General features: G+C 38.6%; 2 protein-coding genes across 4 annotated transcripts; both read left to right on the top strand.

The window, feature by feature from the left end:
• Positions 1-300: 300 nt before the first annotated feature.
• Positions 301-4,957, top strand: LOC124413267 (dnaJ homolog subfamily C member 3 homolog). Its single transcript, XM_046893746.1, has 5 exons — positions 301-499; positions 874-1,083; positions 1,175-1,328; positions 1,656-1,756; positions 3,958-4,957. The coding sequence occupies exons 1-5, from the start codon at positions 476-478 to the stop codon at positions 4,207-4,209; spliced, it is 741 nt and encodes a 246-aa protein (XP_046749702.1). The 5' UTR covers positions 301-475; the 3' UTR covers positions 4,210-4,957.
• Positions 4,958-7,884: 2,927 nt separating this feature from the next.
• Positions 7,885-15,390, top strand: LOC124413063 (integrator complex subunit 3). Of its 3 annotated transcripts, none has more exons than XM_046893392.1 (11): positions 7,885-8,118; positions 8,847-9,442; positions 9,685-10,246; positions 10,334-10,529; positions 10,729-10,891; positions 11,339-11,542; positions 11,800-12,150; positions 12,308-12,401; positions 12,517-12,884; positions 13,009-13,570; positions 14,003-15,390. In XM_046893392.1, exons 1-11 carry the CDS (start codon positions 7,900-7,902, stop codon positions 14,075-14,077), a joined length of 3,390 nt encoding a protein of 1,129 aa, XP_046749348.1. In that variant the 5' UTR covers positions 7,885-7,899; the 3' UTR covers positions 14,078-15,390. The 3 variants fall into 3 exon arrangements, with proteins under 3 accessions (XP_046749348.1, XP_046749349.1, XP_046749347.1); XM_046893393.1 differs by having other exon boundaries at positions 8,844-9,442; positions 10,759-10,891; XM_046893391.1 differs by having other exon boundaries at positions 8,844-9,442.
• Positions 15,391-20,802: the final 5,412 nt, after the last annotated feature.

The raw sequence follows: 20,802 nt of genomic DNA, 5'->3' as shown, positions 1-20,802 counted from the left end.
TTAATTTAAATATTAAATATATAGAAAGGTGCTACAATTTTCATTTTTTTTTAGAATAGCATGTATATTGAAACAAAGTTTTCGGTAGGTGCAAATCGTTTCTACATATAGTTTATACACGTGTATGAGAGAACTCGCGCTGATAAAGCTCCGCAAGAGATTAAGCATGTACCTACTTACCTAGATACCTACCGTCGACAAGTTCTGCCACCGATGCCATTCGAAATGCTGTGAATAGACATGCGCAAGGCCGTCGACTTTAAGCATGCGTATTAAGAGCATCGAGCTATACGGGTTTCGACTGGGTCCCGATGGCCGGCCAAGATGTCGTCTGCATCTCGGCATTGTTGATCATTATTTTCCGGCAAGGTTGACGATATTCCGAACGATATTCGATGGTTAATTCAATTTAAAACCAGCAACTATCGCTACGCAAGCACTATATTAACCACTCTCATATCAAATTATCTCGATAATGGCTGCCAGCCGTGAAACTGAGGTGAGATATTCTAGTTTTGTGCGAATTGCAGTGCTGTTATATTATACATGACTTGCTCTTCAGCTATCATATCTATTATTTAAATTCCATTGTGATAACCGGCAGGTTGCACAGTTTGTTACTTCAATTTTTTTCCACACACCTTCACGTATCCATTCACACCCCTAAATTGAAATTGTTACTGTTTTGGGGTCTTAAAACATCTTGCGATTGATACTTGTAATTAAATGTTAACGAATGAAGGGATCAATTTTACTTGGACAACGTAGTTCGTATTAAATTCAATTACCTGCAAATATAAATATGTTGAATTATAAGCCTATAAAGGATCTCTTATTAACATAAGCAAAAACAATATTCCGTCATATTTTCAGGTACAAAACCTGAAGGAACGTGGTAACGCCTGCGTTAAGGAGCAAAAATATGCCGAAGCGATGTTCCACTATACGCACGCAATAAAACTGGACCCCAAGAACTTTTCGTTGTACAGCAACCGGTCTTTGGTATTTTTGAAAATGCAGCAGTACCACTTTGCCATGGAAGACGCGATCATGACCATTCAGCTGAAACCCGATTGGACAAAGGCGAGAACCAGAACCCCTTAGATCGCTTAGATTCGTGCAACCCCCCACCGGGGTTCTAGCTATTTATAATAATCTCCTCTGTTTGTTCCAGGGATACTACCGTAAGGCGGAAGTCGAATCACAGACCTTTCGATTTAGCGAAGCTCTTCAGTCCTACAGCAAGGCTCTCAGTCTGCAGCCAAATGACCCCAGTATTCTAGACGCCATGAAAAGGGCTTCGAAGCAGCTCATCAAAGATAGGAGAGGTATAAGAATGCACCACTTGACGTAAATAATTATGTCTCCGTTTGTGTATCAATTCTTGAAAAGTTAGTCTGGATTTTAAACTACATTCACGCAGCGTAAATACTTCCCAAAAGTATCACATCTCTGCCTCACGAGTCTTGTGAAATAATTTCACTTTACGTTCAGGCCTTTTTATCATGTGGCATTTTGATTCTCGGTTTTAGTATAGAACGAGAATAAACTTTCCTCGTAATTCGATGCTTATGAACTTCTGCGCGGATACTGCAAATGAATTACACAATTTAAGTTAGATTTCCGATATGACTAGCTTTGCATAATCATTTCAGCCGACCAACAGATACCTTGGTTGGGTGCTGGGGTGGGAATAATACTGGGTGTCATCGTGGTGATTGCCGATTACGTCTTCACTAACAAACCGACCTTAACGGTAGGTAAAACAACGACCTCGGTCCTAAATTTATCTAGACGATGTTTGACGGCTTGTTGTCACAGTTATTACTCAAGCTGATAGTTGTTCCCTTTTATTCCCGTGACTCGGAAGTTCGTAACTCAAGCTTACTGCGAACACGTGCGATGATGTACCCTCTCCGCAGATTGAACGCGTGTATAAAATCACTTGAATGATAAAGACATGCTTACGCAGACAGCGCGCACTTCTTGAGAGAGATTAATAAGTCATATACATTTATGTAAATGTATACGTTATATACGGCTATCTATCTATATGTTGAATTGCATGTGGCGTGCAGAGAATAATACGTGGATATCTTCATCTCTCTTCCACCGGTATAAAGTGATATTGCTATGCGTAGATAGTGATGAGATCAAGTCTCTACCCTAATTAAATCAAATCGATGATTCACAACTTTGCAGCATCGTCTACGTATATTGATGCTATATGTGAGAAATTTACTGCTCATATAGCTTTGGACAACGACATGTCGTAGATCAAATCACGCGTGATTAGCTCAATTATAGTTCGAGCAATCTATTTGTATATATATATGTATATATGTAAATGAATCATTTCAATCTCTCGACCAATTTTCTCTTTGAATTTACAATTCTTCTGAAATAACACATCATTACTTATGATCAGAGATAATAATTTACCGGAGTAAATTTCATCTGACAATTTCTGAGGTAGCTTACGTGTAACGATGTCAAAGATAATATATTGCTACGTATATGCAGATGTTCATAGATTTGCAAATTTTTTCAGCACGTTAGTATAATAAAACGCGTACGAAGAGAAACCAGATTTGAAAAAACTTTGAAACAGCAGACCTGGAAATAGAAAAATATTCGTTTGCTATGTGCATTTCAGTCATGTCAGAAGTGTGAGTGTACGATCTTCACAGTTTAACGGCTGAGCGTGTATGTAATCGATTTAAAAAGAAACTATTACAGTGTTCAACATTCGCTACTGAGCTATTGCGTAATACTTGGCCTTATTATAACGCAGCGTTATTCCGCATCCGATCTTGCATGCGTTTTTCCCCGTTTAATAGTTAGCACTCCCGGAGGTTTGAACGAAGAGGTCCTTTGCTGATGTTTGACCTCGAATAACTTTTGAAGGAGTAGACTTATCGTAAAATGACAAGAGACCTTTTTTGTAGAACGTTCAATTTCCTACAAAAACATGTTTTTGAATTTTCTGTACGACGCGTCGTTATCTAGTTATAAAAATCGCAAGGAGCAAGAACCATTTTTGCCATGTTATTCTTATGGAAAGTAGAAAATCGCGATGAGGCACCTCTAAATATCAATATTAAAATCTGAAATTTTTGTGGTATTTCTTTTTCGTCATCTTGAACAATATTTTCAGTATACCATTAAAAAAAAAAAATAGTCAATTTTTTTGATACAGTCTAATATTAATATATATACATATATTATCGAAATTGTGTGAACGCATTGAAAAGTAATCTATTCTGATTGTCAACTTGATTACCGGGTAACGAGCTGCCCTGTATCAAGTTCTACATGTACATATACATTCTATAGGTAATCGATCAAATTGTCACACTTTCACAGGCGTACTCGTACGTACCTATAGCTTGCACAATGTACGAGCAATGAAAATACAATTTCAATTAGAATTAGTCGGGTTCGTTCGCCATGTCTACTGCATTATTCCTCGTGATATTTATTTTATGCTATGGGCGCAGGCTTTGTTTTTGAATCGCGATTCAATCGTCTCAATCATCTGCAAAGCAAAACAATCTACCATGTCAAGTTGCCGCTGATACTCAAGCATCTACATTACACGCAGGGAATACATTTCGATGCGAATATTTATCATGTCGGTGCTCGCAACGGCCTATTAAAACAATAGATGAAATGTGTGAATCGGTGATCTGTTTTATAGCTGAGAATTTATTTCGTTCCCAATTTGAATTGTAAAACCGAAAAGTCTCACTCTATATGTACATTCCGGCTCTTCGAAAATAATGGACTACCTATAGGCTATACAGGAAGTAAAATATAACTCACAATCGGCACGTCCATTTTTAAATGAATTTAGAAAAAAGCTCGTCAGCGAGCAATAATCAAATATTCCCTTCAAACCTGCAACTTTGAATAACCGGATCAAAATTTCTTCAACTATTAAATATCTGCACTTAGCACCCTTTACTGATGGCTCTGCTTACCATCGCCATCGCCATGCTCGGATTTGGGATCGCGAAGGGTTGCCGTTATTTCGTAAAATGTCAAAGACGGTCGCTGCTTGAGCCGCCGGTGGATCTCCTGCAGGAGGGCAGCAAGGAAGAACCGGAAGAGTCGCAGCAGGAGCAGATGAGCAATGAAGACAGAGACAAGCATCCGAAATATAGTAAAGCTCAGGCAAGACAGCGCTTCAAGAAAGGAAAGTCGTAACAAAACGTGGCAAACGATTTCTTCTTCAACGTATTCTAGATCCCTGCGGACGGTTTAGGATATTCCCGTCGTTTATCTTTGCCCTTTATCCCATATCCGTCGTACACGTCTTACAATTAGAGACTTTTACAAACACCGCGTATAATCACTTGCACGGTGGCCGCAGGGATACGACGAATTATTTCAATTGATATAACATACTATATAGGAAATATTATAGGCGAGTTCGAAGCGTTCTTCACCATTCCGCAATGATTCCACTCTCTCACCATAAAATTCTTAGTTATATAGCACGTGCGAGCATAACTGTTATTAGGTTGACACATCTACTTTTGGTCACTTATCTACGCAACTTTCGTGATTTTTCCCTTATTCTTAATAATACGTAATATATTACCATTGCGTGAGAATAGCGCTGTAGCGTATACCTTCGCTCGATTTATTCAAGGGGATAAAATTAATTGCTCGGTGAAACAACAAATCCGAAAAATCTACAAAAGTGTTTATTCAACCGCGATATCGCGAGTCAATTAATGTGGAATACTCAGCGGAAAATCATTTTTATATCCGCGCGTTATGCGGGTTGCAATCGGGACTATTGCACTATAGGTCAATGAACAATATGTGCAGCAAATTTAGTATAAACAATGTATTGGGTACATATATAGCTCCCGTTTTCTACCATATTTGTACGATTTATTGAATTATAATGAATGTATGCTGTATAAATAAATAGACGTCAGACCGATCGATGCATTTACAATATCTCGTAATTGGAGATATAAAAATGTCGTTATACGATTTTGAATGAAGTACCGCACCGTTACTTGCCTATGTAGTGTTTCATGCATTCATCTGTACGTGCATAATACTTATCCACACGTTTAAGACAAGTCTGACAATGAATATAAACACAATTACACAAACAGGGGTGCCTACGCTACTTGTTTTTAGGAATTATTTAAAAAATATGCAGAAGCCTTGGAGAATATACAGGGGTCTCATGCCTTGAAATAACCACAGTTCGCTGTTAAATCAAGCACTCCTGTATTCCTGGCCTTAACGACTAATGATAAGCATACAATCCAAATGCGTTGGTCGTTAAGAAATCGGGTACCGACAAAAGGGATAAGGCTGAATTATTCGAGATGCAAAACGTAAAAATATCAATACTCTACAATCCTGAAGACGCAGATGTGTTAATTTCACCAGTAATCGCGGTAGTTGCAATTAGTATAAAAAGTATAGCATCAATTCGAAGTTTGAAACGTATTATTATACAGATAAACATAAAAAATTCCGGTCATAATTTATTTGTATGAATCTGGCATCGTTGTAATAAATATATTAATACTAAAAATGTATTTTACAATGTATTCATTAATTTATAGGTCACACGCGTACCTGCATGGCTCTGTATTACTTTCCTATATAGGAAGATCGATTTTACAGAAATCAGTTTTACAGAGGAAACGTTCTACAGAATATCGTCAACAGAACATTTTCCTACGGAATTTTTTGACACAATATTTTTCTACGGAATAGTTTTCTAGTTTCACACATTCAACACAATACCAGTTCGACACAGCGCACATTCAACACACAAATAAATTCAACATAAATAATTAAAATTAAATTAGATGAAATTAAATTGAATGAAATAAAAATATACGAAATTGACGATTAAAAATATTATTTTTACGATTTAATGATTACTTGGAATGTTCGTAGAATAATTGATGTGGAATTATTTCTGACGTGAATTTCGAATTCCTTTTCAAACAAAAATATTCCGTAGAAAAAAATATTTCTGTAGAAACGAGTCTGTAGAACATACTATGTAGACCAATTGTTCTGTACAATCGAACCGCATTCCTATCATATCAGTGAATGACACGAGTAAAGTAAATAGCTGTACGCCCCGGTTTCCCAAAAATTCTTACTAATAACGAGATCGACAGAAGTGGTTCTGCCCATTGTGCAGTCAGACGTGAGACGCACAGTCCCTGTTCGATAAGTGATAACTGCCGGTAGGTCTGACCTCAAATTGTAATTACTTATAAATACATCGGAGATTTGTACGATTAATAACGCAAAAGTTGATTAAGTAGTCAAATTCTGAGTATAAAGGTATCGAAAGTCGGTGAATATATTCTAACTGATAAACATTATAGCGGAAAGTGTTTCGCATTACAATGCAAATGCAATAAATAAATTTCACGTGAATCTATTGATAATCAAACGTTTCGTTAAGTCATATAAATGTAGGGCATACTAGTTAGGGACTGGGGAAAATGTGACGGGCAATTAATCTGTCCTACACACTCAAACTCGCTACATGGTGCACATTGTGAAAATGTGGAACTCACATTCCAACGCCTGCAGAAGTCTTTGTTTGATCAACTTTTACACGGTATACGGCAAGCGATGAAATGTTCGATCGCATTACGTTTATGACGTATAATGTGTAATATCTATCAAATACTAAATTTTCCACCCTACATGGTGATTTCTTCAACGCTTGGGATCATCTGTCGTTTGTTTTAATTGGATGTGCTTTAAATCGAGCTTTAAAGAATTCGAAACGGCATGGAAGAGTACCTGTAAACCACATGATGTGAATATCATACATAAGTTGACCTGCAGCTGCCGAAGTCTGTTTGCTCTTCGCTCTTCGCCGCTTTTCATCGCATCCAAAAAAGGAGTTGAAATCGAACGTGTATTCTATGCGCCATTTGAGACAAATTTTTTCTCGGTAAGGAATACTCGAAGCATTTTAGTGAATAGCATCACAGCTGACAGTGATTTATACGCAGATGATGAAAAAATCTACGCAACCAACCATCCGAATTTCCTAATGGCCAAACCGCGTGTACGGGTTATATTTCAAAGATGATAACGAATTGCATGCACATTCATTGTGGTGCGTTTAAAATTGTATAGAGACTGAATACACGTGGAAATTCTCTATAGTAACATTTAGTAGATTTGTGTTATTTCGATGTAAGATTGAACCTGTGATAATTAATACAGGAAAACCGGAAGTGACCTCGTGACTATCGGCTGCCCGGCCGGTAGATTTATAAGACCGAGATACGGTGAAAAAAATAATTAAATTGTTCTAGTATCAAGAGCTGTATCGGCCGCGTAGCAACGTTGAAAGGTTTGGAAAGGGCTGCGCGAGAAAAACTTTATTGTTAACAATTCTATAGCTTACATGTTTATGAGAAATCGGAAGTATATGGTTTTACAGGTAGTACGTTAAGTCCGGTCAAGCGGTAAACGCAGGCATCTAATACGTGAGTAATGTGCATACAACACATAAAGATAAAAGGTGAAACGAAAAAGTTAAAAGGAGACGACCGAATACAAAGAGAAATGTAACGATGCAAATGCGGAACGACAGAAAGACGGAAATGATGATGAAGGAGACGAGAACGCGAGGTGTACTCGAATTTGCACGAGATCGCATTCTCGGTTCAGGCAACAATGAACTTGGCGGGGGGTTCGAGGGGGGAGTGAAGGGGCCTATGGGGGGCAGCTGGGGCTTTAGGGAGTTGAGATCGCGAGCCAACAAGCGCTGAATATGTAGTGAATCCTACAACTGCGCATGCGTAAAACGCACTATTTTGTTCCCCCGGTTGAGACCGCGTCACGCAGCGAAGCAAGGCAGGGAAACGGAGTGTATCAATGCGCAATCGCATCGAAACGTTTCACGACTCCCGAGGACGAGGAATAAACAGACACGATGCTCGGAGGAAACGGCAGGCAGGCAGGGCAGGCCTCGCGCGTGGAAGACCTTTGAGCGAGTGCTCGCGCACGGAAAGGCCAACGATGGACCAAACGAAAGCGACCGCCTCTAGGCTCTTCTACACCTCATGCATCGAGAACAAGGACGACTTGGAAGAGGTAATATTAATATTTTAAATAATCCCTGGATACGTATCAAATGCGAAGTCAGCCATTGTTGTGACGGTCCCGTGTTTGCGGAAGCGGCCGCACGCGGCGCCACCTGTTACTAAATACCTATTTTCGCGGGGAATTTAAATCGACTGTGACTGATTTATGTCATCGTAGATGAAAATAATTATCCCACAGGCAAAGGTTGTGTATATAAGAAAAGAAAAAACAAAAAATACATATTTCATTACTATAAACTGTTCTAAGAACAAAAAAAATAAACGACAATCGAAACAGTCGCAATTCGGAAGAACATTTTTTGAATTACTAAACAGAGTCGGTGACAAGAATTTAACAATGAGTGTAGTATTTGGTCAGTGAAAATAAATCCAACTCCCTATAAAAATTCATCATGCTGTTTGAATACCAAACTACTAATTATTAGATTTAAACAAGTGTATGTACTGCCGTGTCTCTACTTCATTCCAACAGAACATTTAAACACACAGCTGCTGACTAAGTTTACATACATAACATGATGAAGAGTGCATCTTACAAGTTCGAAATTTTTAACTTTAATAATTAAAGAATGTTTACCTGGGTACGCGGCGAATGCAATATTTTAACACCTAATGCATGTCAGGAAAACCCAAAATTTATCGTGCTTTTGTCACCTTGATGTATCATTGATGAATATGACATTTAGTAATTTAATGGACTGATCTTTTCAACAGAAGTTCGAGCGCTGCTACACAATTTTGCAAAACCTAATTTCGGGACTCTCCGAGAAAGAAGCCCACGATAGCCTGAATAATGCAGTGTGCAAGGATAAGACTCACGAAGAAGTGTCTTTGGGACTCTTAGTAGTTATTCTGACCGAGCCACCCAACGCAGCAAAAAGTTATCGTGACTTGACCCTTATTACGAGAGATGGTTTAGCCATTGTATTAGGTCACCTCAACCAATTAGTACTGGAACGATATTTACGCCTTCACGATACAGCAAGAAGTCAGTTGTTATGGCTTCTCAGGGAAATGATAAGAACAAGTGTCACAAATGTCGACAACCTTTGTTCGAGTTTATTGAGGCATGCTGCTGGCGGAGATACGTCAGTGAGAAATCTATTTCTGGTCGATGCTCTCTTGGACATATTTCAAGAGAACCGACCGTGGCTAGATAAATTCCCATTCTTGGTTGCCTCAATTGTCTATACTTATCTACGTTTAATCGAGGACCACACTGCTCCACATTTAGCTACTCTTAGGCAGAAGGAAGTCTCGTTTATGGTATCTTTGATCAGAGAAAGGTGTGCCGACTGTTTAGTGATTGGCAGGTAATCAGATTCAAATGTTTCATTCAACCAATTATATGCTTTATTCTTAAATATCTCGTAATTATAAAAATTTTCATATTTTACAATCTGAAAAAAACTTTAAAATGCCACAATATATTATAACATGCCTCAAGTTTCATTTAAAATTACTGTCATTCCTATTTCATATGACTGTAGAACAATTATCTGTCATTTTCATAGAACTCTTGCCAATAAATAATCCGATGAAATATTATTTTCAGAGATTTGGTTCGACTGTTACAAAATGTTGCAAGAATACCCGAGATTGAAGCTCTCTGGAAAGACCTGTTGCTGAATCCAAAGTCCTTATGTCCAAACTTCATCGGTGTATTGCAACTTCTACAAACAAGAACGTCTAGAAGGTTTTTACAGTCGAGATTGACACCTGACATGGAGAGGAAGCTGGTATTCTTAACGAGTCAAGTGCGTTTTGGCAACCATAAGCGGTATCAAGATTGGTTCCAACGACAATACTTGGCCACCCCAGAGTCTCAATCTCTCAGATGCGACCTCATTAGATTTATAGTTGGTGTTATTCATCCAACGAATGAACTCTTGTGCTCGGATATTATTCCAAGGTGGGCAGTGATCGGTTGGCTATTCACCACCTGCACATCCACCGTCGCCGCAAGTAATGCCAAATTGGCATTATTCTACGATTGGCTATTTTTTGAACCTGAAAAAGATAATATAATGAACATAGAACCAGCTATTCTAGTGATGCACAATTCCATGAGATCACATCCTGCTGTCACTGCCACTTTGTTAGATTTTTTGTGCAGGGTAAGTTAAACATTTGATACTCAAATCCTTCGTACCCAGTTTTTTCATTTGATCCTGAACGTCTTAAAGCGAACGTACATATTTCAGATAATTCCAAATTTCTACCCAGCGTTGACTGAGAAAGTTAGAAGTGGTATTTTCTCCTCACTCAGGCAGATTTTAGAGAAGCGTGTGCTGCCTAGCCTGTATCCATTATTTGACAGCCCGAAACTAGACAGAGAATTGAGAACTAAGATACGGGAAACTTTCAAAGAATTTTGTCTACCGCCCAATACTGATCCAGGTAATCGTCATTTGTATACTGCATGCATGCTACCACATCAATATCACTGCCAGCTTATTTTAGATAACAGAACTGATTTTCATCGAAAATTTTAACAATGAATAACGTCAAAGCTAATTTTTTGGCACTACCATTTTGAATATTCATTTGTCACTCGACTGCTTACTAACACTGTTTTTTGCACAATCTTTTTGACCAGGCAATAAGCTTCCAATCCCCATGTATTCAGGTAAAATGGAAGAACTTAATAAGGATCTTGGTCCTGGGCTGATGCTGGAAGGACCTGGAAATACATTGGATAACAATCATGTGGGACAAGATGAGCCAGCTTTTAGTGACGAGGAAGAAGAAATGCCATTACAGTAAGTGGGGCATTTGTATTGATCAAATTAATCCATGTCTTTCCCCAACGTTTCCCCGCAGTCTTATCGCATGTGTTATTCAGAGTAAGTAGCTGACAGTCTAATGGTGTAACTCGCATGTGCAAAAATTCTAGTGCAACAGCAGTTATTGCGTCAGGTTGACCAACCGTTACGAGTTCAGATAACAGGTTGCCGCGATGTATGTAACTTTAAAAATTTTGACAGTTGACAGTTGAAGTTACATACATCGCGGCGGCCTGTCATCTGAACTTATGACGGTTGGTCAACCTGACAAAATAACTGCTTTTACTTCAGAATTTTAGCGCATGCATGTTAGACCATTGGACTGTTAGCTATTCAATCTGTATAACTCGAACATGTTTTTAGTTCATTGTTCATATTATTGTAATCACATTCACTCATTAAGTGCTTCATTCTACTTGGCAGGATAATTACAAAAATTGAGGAGGAAGAAGATGAGGATGACATGCCACTTGCCAAAGTGAAACTAAAAAATGACCAAAGGAATGCCAATTGCGTCGTTAAAAAAGAAGAGAAGGAAGTAGTACCGCAGTTGAGTTTTATGTTGGAACCTCCAGAACTGGGAGTAGCGGTTGAAAGTTTACATCTTGAACCTGATAATGAGGCTAAGTAAGTTACTCTTCATACCAGCCTTTAGCGCAAATATTTACTATTAAGCGATTAATCTTTTTATTGAACCATAGCAAAATATTACAAAAAATATTTTACACTTGCAAATGCAAATTGTTCATTCAAATTCAATTTTAAACTGAACCTTGCTATCGATTCATTTTTCAATGAGATGAATAATTGTTTAAGAGATTTGTAATAAGTTCATAGGTGAATATGATTTTGTTTTTAGTTATACCCCTAATTTATGTGTGCAGGTGCCAAGCTATGGAGAGGATAGTTCAATTAGTCATAGAAGACGAAATCGAATCGGAAACGTTACCTGCGTTAGCATCAGCGATATCTACAGTTCTATTTTTACAAACGACATCGCAGATATTTCCTGCAGATAATCTAAATGACGAGAGTTTGGCAGATAGTATAAGCACGCCGTTATTTGTCATGTACAGAAACCAATTTCAGTTGTGTAAAGAAGAAGACAAGCGTAGAAAACTCTTATCTAGAGTTTTGGCAGAAGTTCAAGTTATCCAGCCAAGAACTGGATACTTACTTTTGTATTTTCTCAAAGTGTGGGGAAGAGAAGAAGAGAAGAGAGAAGGCGAGCCTAGGTTAGTAGACTTGATTTTTAAGAACAATTTAAATATATTTACCGCACCAAATCAGGATGGGTGGTCCATGATTTGAAAGAAATTCAAGTAGCTGACTAAGCTTTGACAAGAACTTTATTTACTGTACTTTTGGGTATCACTTTCTTTTCTTTTTCAGTAACGAGTTGAACGACGTTAAGGCGTTAGTGTATAAGGATTTTTGCTCAGAACGAGAAAAGAAATTAGAAGCATGTCTTTTGGCGGATTTAAAGGTGCGGCACTTTACTATAAATATATTATATGAACTGATTTAATAAAAACTAGAAGCGACTTTCCTAAAACTGTAAGATTAACTCACATCAAAGTCTATATCATTTTCAATTACAGCTTTGCCACGAAGACGACATACACTTACTCTGTTACTTAATCCCTGATGTTTACATGGGATTTCAAAATGTGGCTGTCGGAAACGTACACCTATTACAACTAGTGGTATCAACTGTTGATGCCAGTCAATTGCAGGACTTAATTTGTCAGATAATGCAAGGTCACTTGAGAATGCTCAAAAAGGAATCATTTACCACCATTCTCACGGCTAGTCTACATTGGGAAACGTTTGAGCAATATTGCTTCTGGCAGCTTATTGCTGCACACGACTTTTCCATAGAGTCTGTGTTACCTATATTGCCAAAACTCGAATTTCGAAACCATGCAGAAGCGTTAACGTCAATTCTTTTCATGCTAAAGCAAGAAAAGTTAGTAGTTGCAATCAAATTTTGATTGTTTTTTCATTCTATTGATTATAAGTTGTCAATCACTCTTGAAATAGATATAGAAGGAAATTAATAAATTAATATTTATTGTCTCTTGTATTCACAGACCCACAATGGAGCTATTACGACAGCTTTTTTGCCGGCACAGCGTTGACGGTGATATGTTTGTGGTAGCTGCATTACGCTACTGGTGTCGCGAATACGAAGACAAATTGGGCGAATTAGTAGCAAATTTATTGAGTACACGCTATCCTGCGACTAGCCCTAATAAGCGGAAGCGGACAACAGCTAAGCATGCGCAACAGTCAGGACCCCCAACAGGAGAACAAGTACTAGGACACCTCGACCAACTCAGACAGCACTGTCTATCGTCAACTGAATTGGAATTTTATCAGTTAGATGGAATGCAGAGAGCACTGCAGCAGGCACAAGCTTCGAGCAGTGATTCTTTACGTAAAAGTTTTGGGGATCTCTTTGCGCTAGCTGAAGTTAATGAAGAAAATGAACCACCCCCACCTCCACCAAGGAAACATGCTGCCAACACAGGCAGCGGCGGTGGAGGAAAAGGAGGTCATAGAAAAGCTGGTGCCAGTACAAGAGAAAGACCTGCTGCCAAACGTCCGCCGCCCCGAGATAGGACTACAGAAAGTAGCGATCAGAGTAGTGAAGTGAGTACTTTAAAAATAAATGAACATTTACTGATTTACGTAAGTATCTAATTTAGTTCGGGCAGTAAAAGCTGAGTGTAGAGAGCAGTATTTCAGTTGCGAATCTAGTATAGACATGCATTGCGTATTTTACTGCAAACGGTTCACCGATTTGCGAAATGAACCTATGTTTTCGTTGAATAATATTTATTCATTTTTGCCATTTTTACTCGTCTCTTGGGAATCCATTGCGGCCGAAATTTTTGCACCAAAATGTCACGTAATGTGTCTCCGAAATACGTCGCATATTCTAGTGCCCTTGCATTACCCTTATCGCCACCAAGTAACCGAATTCACACGGACGTCACTGTGACAAAAAATCCCAACCGCATGCATCATTGTGACAGAAAATTGCATTTAAGTCAAGTCTGAAGGGTTTACTTTGTATTTCAGGAAGAAGAAATCATCAAACCAAAGCAAGCGAAAAAAAGAAAAAAGATAAACCCTGTTGGCTCTGATAGCGACTGACCACCCAGTGTCTTCATGCGTCATATGGACCACGTGCGCGTGTGTGCAGCAAGTTAATCCAGTTTTAAGAGTAGTAAGATAATATAATATGCTATACATAATAGAGTAAGCAATCTGTAAATAAACGATTCGCCAAAAGTCCAACAGTCCTGAGATATCTATGACAAACATTTTGCAATCTCTGAGAAAAATTTTCATGCTTGCTAAGCTGTAATTTATTTTTCATTACTTTTCATCGGTTCAACCGTTACAGTTTTATCCATAAAAGAAGTTCGAATCAGTCTACGGCTTTGTAAAATTTAAATTAAACTTCATTTTCATGAAAATGCAATGCAGAAAGGATGTACTTTGTTTTACGGAGACTTTTATCGGCATAACTTAGTTGCTATTTCGATTCGTTACTCATATTTACGCAGAGATTAAGGACACGCGTTAATATTAGGTATTTTGTTATGCGAAATAATGTATGTCGAGTATATATGAGGCCAACAAATGTTTATCTTATTTTATTGTCATTTTTGTAAATAAAATTTAAGTAAATTGGTTAACTTTTATTACTTGATGAAAATCAGCTACTCGGATGGACGCTCATACTTGATTCATTAGCAAAAAATCGACGTATGAGTAGAAGGAATAGACAATTCAATGACCAAAATGTATTTCATTTACGCCCGTTGTAGCACAATATTTGATATAAGGCTAAAGTGTAAATGACCTGAGAGATGCGAGAACCATTTATTACCAGCTATGTACATTTCCTGTAAAATCAGTTAGATAGTCTAAGCAACCACGCTGAATTATGTATTTCGGAATTTGTACATAATAATGAGAGTATGGATTTCATCGTCGATTTTCATACTCAATTTATATTCGTATCAGCATATTCATTTTTTTAAATGAAAACTGGAATATGATATTACCCGTAGACGAAATTCATAACTAGGCAAATGATGAAGGGCCGTAGTTTCAACGTTGTTACCAGATAAATTTTTTTACTGTAAATAAATAACAAAATTCGTGAAAGGTTTTAAGCAACAAAGAATTTATGAAAAAGTGGAAAACATAAATTGTAAACATTCTGATGTTTTTCAACGATCTTGTACACACGGAAACATGTAAATGTAAATACATAGATTATCGTAATACAAAACAACCAGTTTTATTGTTACATACATTTAGAATTGCCTATTATATTACTAAACTAAGATCTAGTATCGGAGTCCTACTAATGATGTTATGGATCACAATAAGACAATTTTTAACTGTCAGCATAGAAAAATACATATACAGGTAATTTCATTTGTTTTTTACACCATACAGTGGTTTTTTTTACAAACATTAAAGAAATCAAGAAAATATCCGCATCTATAGAATCGATGAATTGATAATAAAACGGAGAATTTCATAGATTGTGAGGAATTTAATAGCCTCGTACTGGCATATTGATACCATCATTTTTATAAATGCAGCATTTGTTATGAACAGAAGAGTTTCTTGCATGCTGAATTTTATCGAATAATGCAAAAGAGTTCTCGAATAATAATCAGTTATTACATGTACATACCTGTGATAACACTATATTCGATACAGTTGTGACTGTAACTTTTGATCCGTTGCTCGCAGCTTATTGTGACTGCGCTCAATCGATTTCTCTCGCAAAATTACGTCGGAAAAGTGATCTAAAGAATTAATTGCAGCACTTTTCAAAGTCGTCGAAATTTTCGCCAGAAATCCAAAGGGGTAAGCCTGACTTTTTTTGCGATTTTCAGAGCCGAAAATTTCTGGTCTCCGAATTGATTTGTATGGCCGTTTCTTGGATTATCGGAACCCCAGGAACTCAAAAAACACATTAAAAAAAGCGTAGGATACACAGCAGAGAAATGACGATGAAAATTTGCAGTTTTTTGGCTGTAACTTTTGATCCGTTGCTCGCAGCGTATTGGGACTGCGCTCAATCGATTTCTCTCGCAAAATTACGTCGGAATAGTGCCCTAAAGAATCAATTGCAGCACTTTTCAAAGTCGTCGAAATTTTCGCCAAAAATCCAAAGGGGTTAGCCTTACTTTTTTTGCGATTTTCGGAGCCGAAAATTTCTGGTCTCCGAATTGATTTGTATGGCCGTTTCTTGGCTAATTGGAACCCCAGGAACTCAAAAAACACATTAAAAAAAGCGTAGGATACACAGCAGAGAAATGACGATGAAAATTTGCAGTTTTTTGGCTGTAACTTTTGATCCGTTGCTCGCAGCGTATTGGGACTGCGCTCAATCGATTTCTCTCGCAAAATTACGTCGGAATAGGGCGCTAAAGAATCAATTGCAGCACTTTTCAAAGTCGTCGAAATTTTCGCCAAAAATCCAAAGGGGTTAGCCTTACTTTTTTTGCGATTTTCGGAGCCGAAAATTTCTGGTCTCCGAATTGATTTGTATGGCCGTTTCTTGGCTAATTGGAACCCCAGGAACTCAGAAAACACATTAAAAAAAGCGTAGGATCAACAGCAGAGAAATGACGATGAAAATTTGCAGTTTTTTGGCTGTAACTTTTGATCCGTTGCTCGCAGCGTATTGGGACTGCGCTCAATCGATTTCTCTCGCAAAATTACGTCGGAATAGGGCCCTAAAGAATCAATTGCAGCACTTTTCAAAGTCGTCGAAATTTTCGCCAAAAATCCAAAGGGGTTAGCCTTACTTTTTTTGCGATTTTCAGAGCCGAAAATTTCTGGTCTCCGAATTGATTCGTATGTCCGTTTCTTGGCTAATTGGAACCCCAGGAACTCAAAAAACACATTAAAAAAAGCGTAGGATACACAGCAGAGAAATGACGATGAAAATTTGCAGTTTTTTGGCTGTAACTTTTGATCCGTTGCTCGCAGCGTATTGGGACTGCGCTCAATCGATTTCTCTCGCAAAATTACGTCGGAATAGGGCCCTAAAGAATCAATTGCAGCACTTTTCAAAGTCGTCGAAATTTTCGCCAAAAATACAAAGGGGTTAGCCTTACTTTTTTTGCGATTTTCAGAGCCGAAAATTTCTGGTCTCCGAATTGATTTGTATGGCCGTTTCTTGGCTAATTGGAACCCCAGGAACTCAGAAAACACATTAAAAAAAGCGTAGGATCAACAGCAGAGAAATGACGATGAAAATTTGCAGTTTTTTGGCTGTAACTTTTGATCCGTTGCTCGCAGCGTATTGGGACTGCGCTCAATCGATATCTCTCGCAAAATTACGTCAGAATAGGGCCCTAAAGAATCAATTGCAGCACTTTTCAAAGTCGTCGAAATTTTCGCCAAAAATCCAAACGGGTTAGCCTTACTTTTTTTGCGATTTTCAGAGCCGAAAATTTCTGGTCTCCGAATTGATTCGTATGTCCGTTTCTCGGCTAATTGAAACCCCAGGAACTCAAAAAACACATTAAAAAAAGCGTAGGATACACAGCAGAGAAATGACGATGAAAATTTGCAGTTTTTTGGCTGTAACTTTTGATCCGTTGCTCGCAGCGTATTGGGACTGCGCTCAATCGATTTCTCTCGCAAAATTACGTCGGAATAGGGCCCTAAAGAATCAATTGCAGCACTTTTCAAAGTCGTCGAAATTTTCGCCAAAAATCCAAAGGGGTTAGCCTTACTTTTTTTGCGATTTTCGGAGCCGAAAATTTCTGGTCTCCGAATTGATTTGTATGGCCGTTTCTTGGCTAATTGGAACCCCAGGAACTCAGAAAACACATTAAAAAAAGCGTAGGATCAACAGCAGAGAAATGACGATGAAAATTTGCAGTTTTTTGGCTGTAACTTTTGATCCGTTGCTCGCAGCGTATTGGGACTGCGCTCAATCGATTTCTCTCGCAAAATTACGTCGGAATAGGGCCCTAAAGAATCAATTGCAGCACTTTTCAAAGTCGTCGAAATTTTCGCCAAAAATCCAAAGGGGTTAGCCTTACTTTTTTTGCGATTTTCGGAGCCGAAAATTTCTGGTCTCCGAATTGATTTGTATGGCCGTTTCTTGGCTAATTGGAACCCCAGGAACTCAGAAAACACATTAAAAAAAGCGTAGGATCAACAGCAGAGGAATGACGATGAAAATTTGCAGTTTTTTGGCTGTAACTTTTGATCCGTTGCTCGCAGCGTATTGGGACTGCGCTCAATCGATTTCTCTCGCAAAATTACGTCGGAATAGGGCCCTAAAGAATCAATTGCAGCACTTTTCAAAGTCGTCGAAATTTTCGCCAAAAATCCAAAGGGGTTAGCCTTACTTTTTTTGCGATTTTCGGAGCCGAAAATTTCTGGTCTCCGAATTGATTTGTATGGCCGTTTCTTGGCTAATTGGAACCCCAGGAACTCAGAAAACACATTAAAAAAAGCGTAGGATCAACAGCAGAGAAATGACGATGAAAATTTGCAGTTTTTTGGCTGTAACTTTTGATCCGTTGCTCGCAGCGTATTGGGACTGCGCTCAATCGATTTCTCTCGCAAAATTACGTCGGAATAGGGCCCTAAAGAATCAATTGCAGCACTTTTCAAAGTCGTCGAAATTTTCGCCAAAAATCCAAAGGGGTTAGCCTTACTTTTTTTGCGATTTTCGGAGCCGAAAATTTCTGGTCTCCGAATTGATTTGTATGGCCGTTTCTTGGCTAATTGGAACCCCAGGAACTCAGAAAACACATTAAAAAAAGCGTAGGATCAACAGCAGAGAAATGACGATGAAAATTTGCAGTTTTTTGGCTGTAACTTTTGATCCGTTGCTCGCAGCGTATTGGGACTGCGCTCAATCGATTTCTCTCGCAAAATTACGTCGGAATAGGGCCCTAAAGAATCAATTGCAGCACTTTTCAAAGTCGTCGAAATTTTCGCCAGAAATCCAAAGGGGTTAGCCTTACTTTTTTTGCGATTTTCGGAGCCGAAAATTTCTGGTCTCCGAATTGATTTGTATGGCCGTTTCTTGGCTAATTGGAACCCCAGGAACTCAGAAAACACATTAAAAAAAGCGTAGGATCAACAGCAGAGGAATGACGATGAAAATTTGCAGTTTTTTGGCTGTAACTTTTGATCCGTTGCTCGCAGCGTATTGGGACTGCGCTCAATCGATTTCTCTCGCAAAATTACGTCGGAATAGGGCCCTAAAGAATCAATTGCAGCACTTTTCAAAGTCGTCGAAATTTTCGCCAAAAATCCAAAGGGGTTAGCCTTACTTTTTTTGCGATTTTCGGAGCCGAAAATTTCTGGTCTCCGAATTGATTTGTATGGCCGTTTCTTGGCTAATTGGAACCCCAGGAACTCAGAAAACACATTAAAAAAAGCGTAGGATCAACAGCAGAGAAATGACGATGAAAATTTGCAGTTTTTTGGCTGTAACTTTTGATCCGTTGCTCGCAGCGTATTGGGACTGCGCTCAATCGATTTCTCTCGCAAAATTACGTCGGAATAGGGCCCTAAAGAATCAATTGCAGCACTTTTCAAAGTCGTCGAAATTTTCGCCAAAAATCCAAAGGGGTTAGCCTTACTTTTTTTGCGATTTTCGGAGCCGAAAATTTCTGGTCTCCGAATTGATTTGTATGGCCGTTTCTTGGCTAATTGGAACCCCAAGAACTCAAAAAACACATTAGAAAAAGCGTAGGATACACAGCAGAGGAATGACGATGAAAATTTGCAGTTTTTTGGCTGTAACTTTTGATCCGTTGCTCGCAGCGTATTGGGACTGCGCTCAATCGATTTCTCTCGCAAAATTACGTCGGAATAGGGCCCTAAAGAATCAATTGCAGCACTTTTCAAAGTCGTCGAAATTTTCGCCAAAAATCCAAAGGGGTTAGCCTTACTTTTTTTGCGATTTTCGGAGCCGAAAATTTCTGGTCTCCGAATTGATTTGTATGGCCGTTTCTTGGCTAATTGGAACCCCAGGAACTCAGAAAACACATTAAAAAAAGCGTAGGATCAACAGCAGAGAAATGACGATGAAAATTTGCAGTTTTTTGGCTGTAACTTTTGATCCGTTGCTCGCAGCGTATTGGGACTGCGCTCAATCGATTTCTCTCGCAAAATTACGTCGGAATAGGGCCCTAAAGAATCAATTGCAGCACTTTTCAAAGTCGTCGAAATTTTCGCCAAAAATCCAAAGGGGTTAGCCTTACTTTTTTTGCGATTTTCAGAGCCGAAAATTTCTGGTCTCCGAATTGATTCGTATGTCCGTTTCTTGGCTAATTGGAACCCCAGGAACTCAAAAGACACATTAAAAAAAGCGTAGGATACACAGCAGAGAAATGACGATGAAAATTTGCAGTTTTTTGGCTGTAACTTTTGATCCGTTGCTCGCAGCGTATTGGGACTGCGCTCAATCGATTTCTCTCGCAAAATTACGTCGGAATAGGGCCCTAAAGAATCAATTGCAGCACTTTTCAAAGTCGTCGAAATTTTCGCCAAAAATCCAAAGGGGTTAGCCTTACTTTTTTCGCGATTTTCGGAGCCGAAAATTTCTGGTCTCCGAATTGATTCGTATGTCCGTTTCTTGGCTAATTGGAACCCCAGGAACTCAAAAAACACATTAAAAAAAGCGTAGGATCAACAGCAGAGAAATGACGATGAAAATTTGCAGTTTTTTGGCTGTAACTTTTGATCCGTTGCTCGCAGCGTATTGGGACTGCGCTCAATCGATTTCTCTCGCAAAATTACGTCGGAATAGGGCCCTAAAGAATCAATTGCAGCACTTTTCAAAGTCGTCGAAATTTTCGCCAAAAATC

The sequence above is a fragment of the Diprion similis genome, chromosome 12, assembly GCF_021155765.1.
Source record: "Diprion similis isolate iyDipSimi1 chromosome 12, iyDipSimi1.1, whole genome shotgun sequence".
Classification (NCBI taxonomy): Eukaryota; Metazoa; Arthropoda; class Insecta; order Hymenoptera; family Diprionidae; genus Diprion; species Diprion similis.
The sequence above is the reverse complement of the archived record's forward strand: the minus strand, read 5'-3'. Positions and strand labels throughout refer to the sequence as shown.

Coding starts and splice junctions, on each gene's coding strand:
- LOC124413267 (XM_046893746.1), top strand. CDS start 476: ATGGCTGCCAGCCGTGAAACTGAG. Junction 1,329..1,655: donor GCTCATCAAAGATAGGAGAG/GTATAAGAATGC, acceptor TAATCATTTCAG/CCGACCAACAGATACCTTGG. Junction 1,757..3,957: donor CTAACAAACCGACCTTAACG/GTAGGTAAAACA, acceptor ATCTGCACTTAG/CACCCTTTACTGATGGCTCT.
- LOC124413063 (XM_046893391.1), top strand. CDS start 7,900: ATGCGCAATCGCATCGAAACGTTTCACGACTCCCGAGGACGAGGAATA. Junction 12,151..12,307: donor AAGAGAGAAGGCGAGCCTAG/GTTAGTAGACTT, acceptor TTTCTTTTTCAG/TAACGAGTTGAACGACGTTA. Junction 13,571..14,002: donor GTAGCGATCAGAGTAGTGAA/GTGAGTACTTTA, acceptor TTTGTATTTCAG/GAAGAAGAAATCATCAAACC.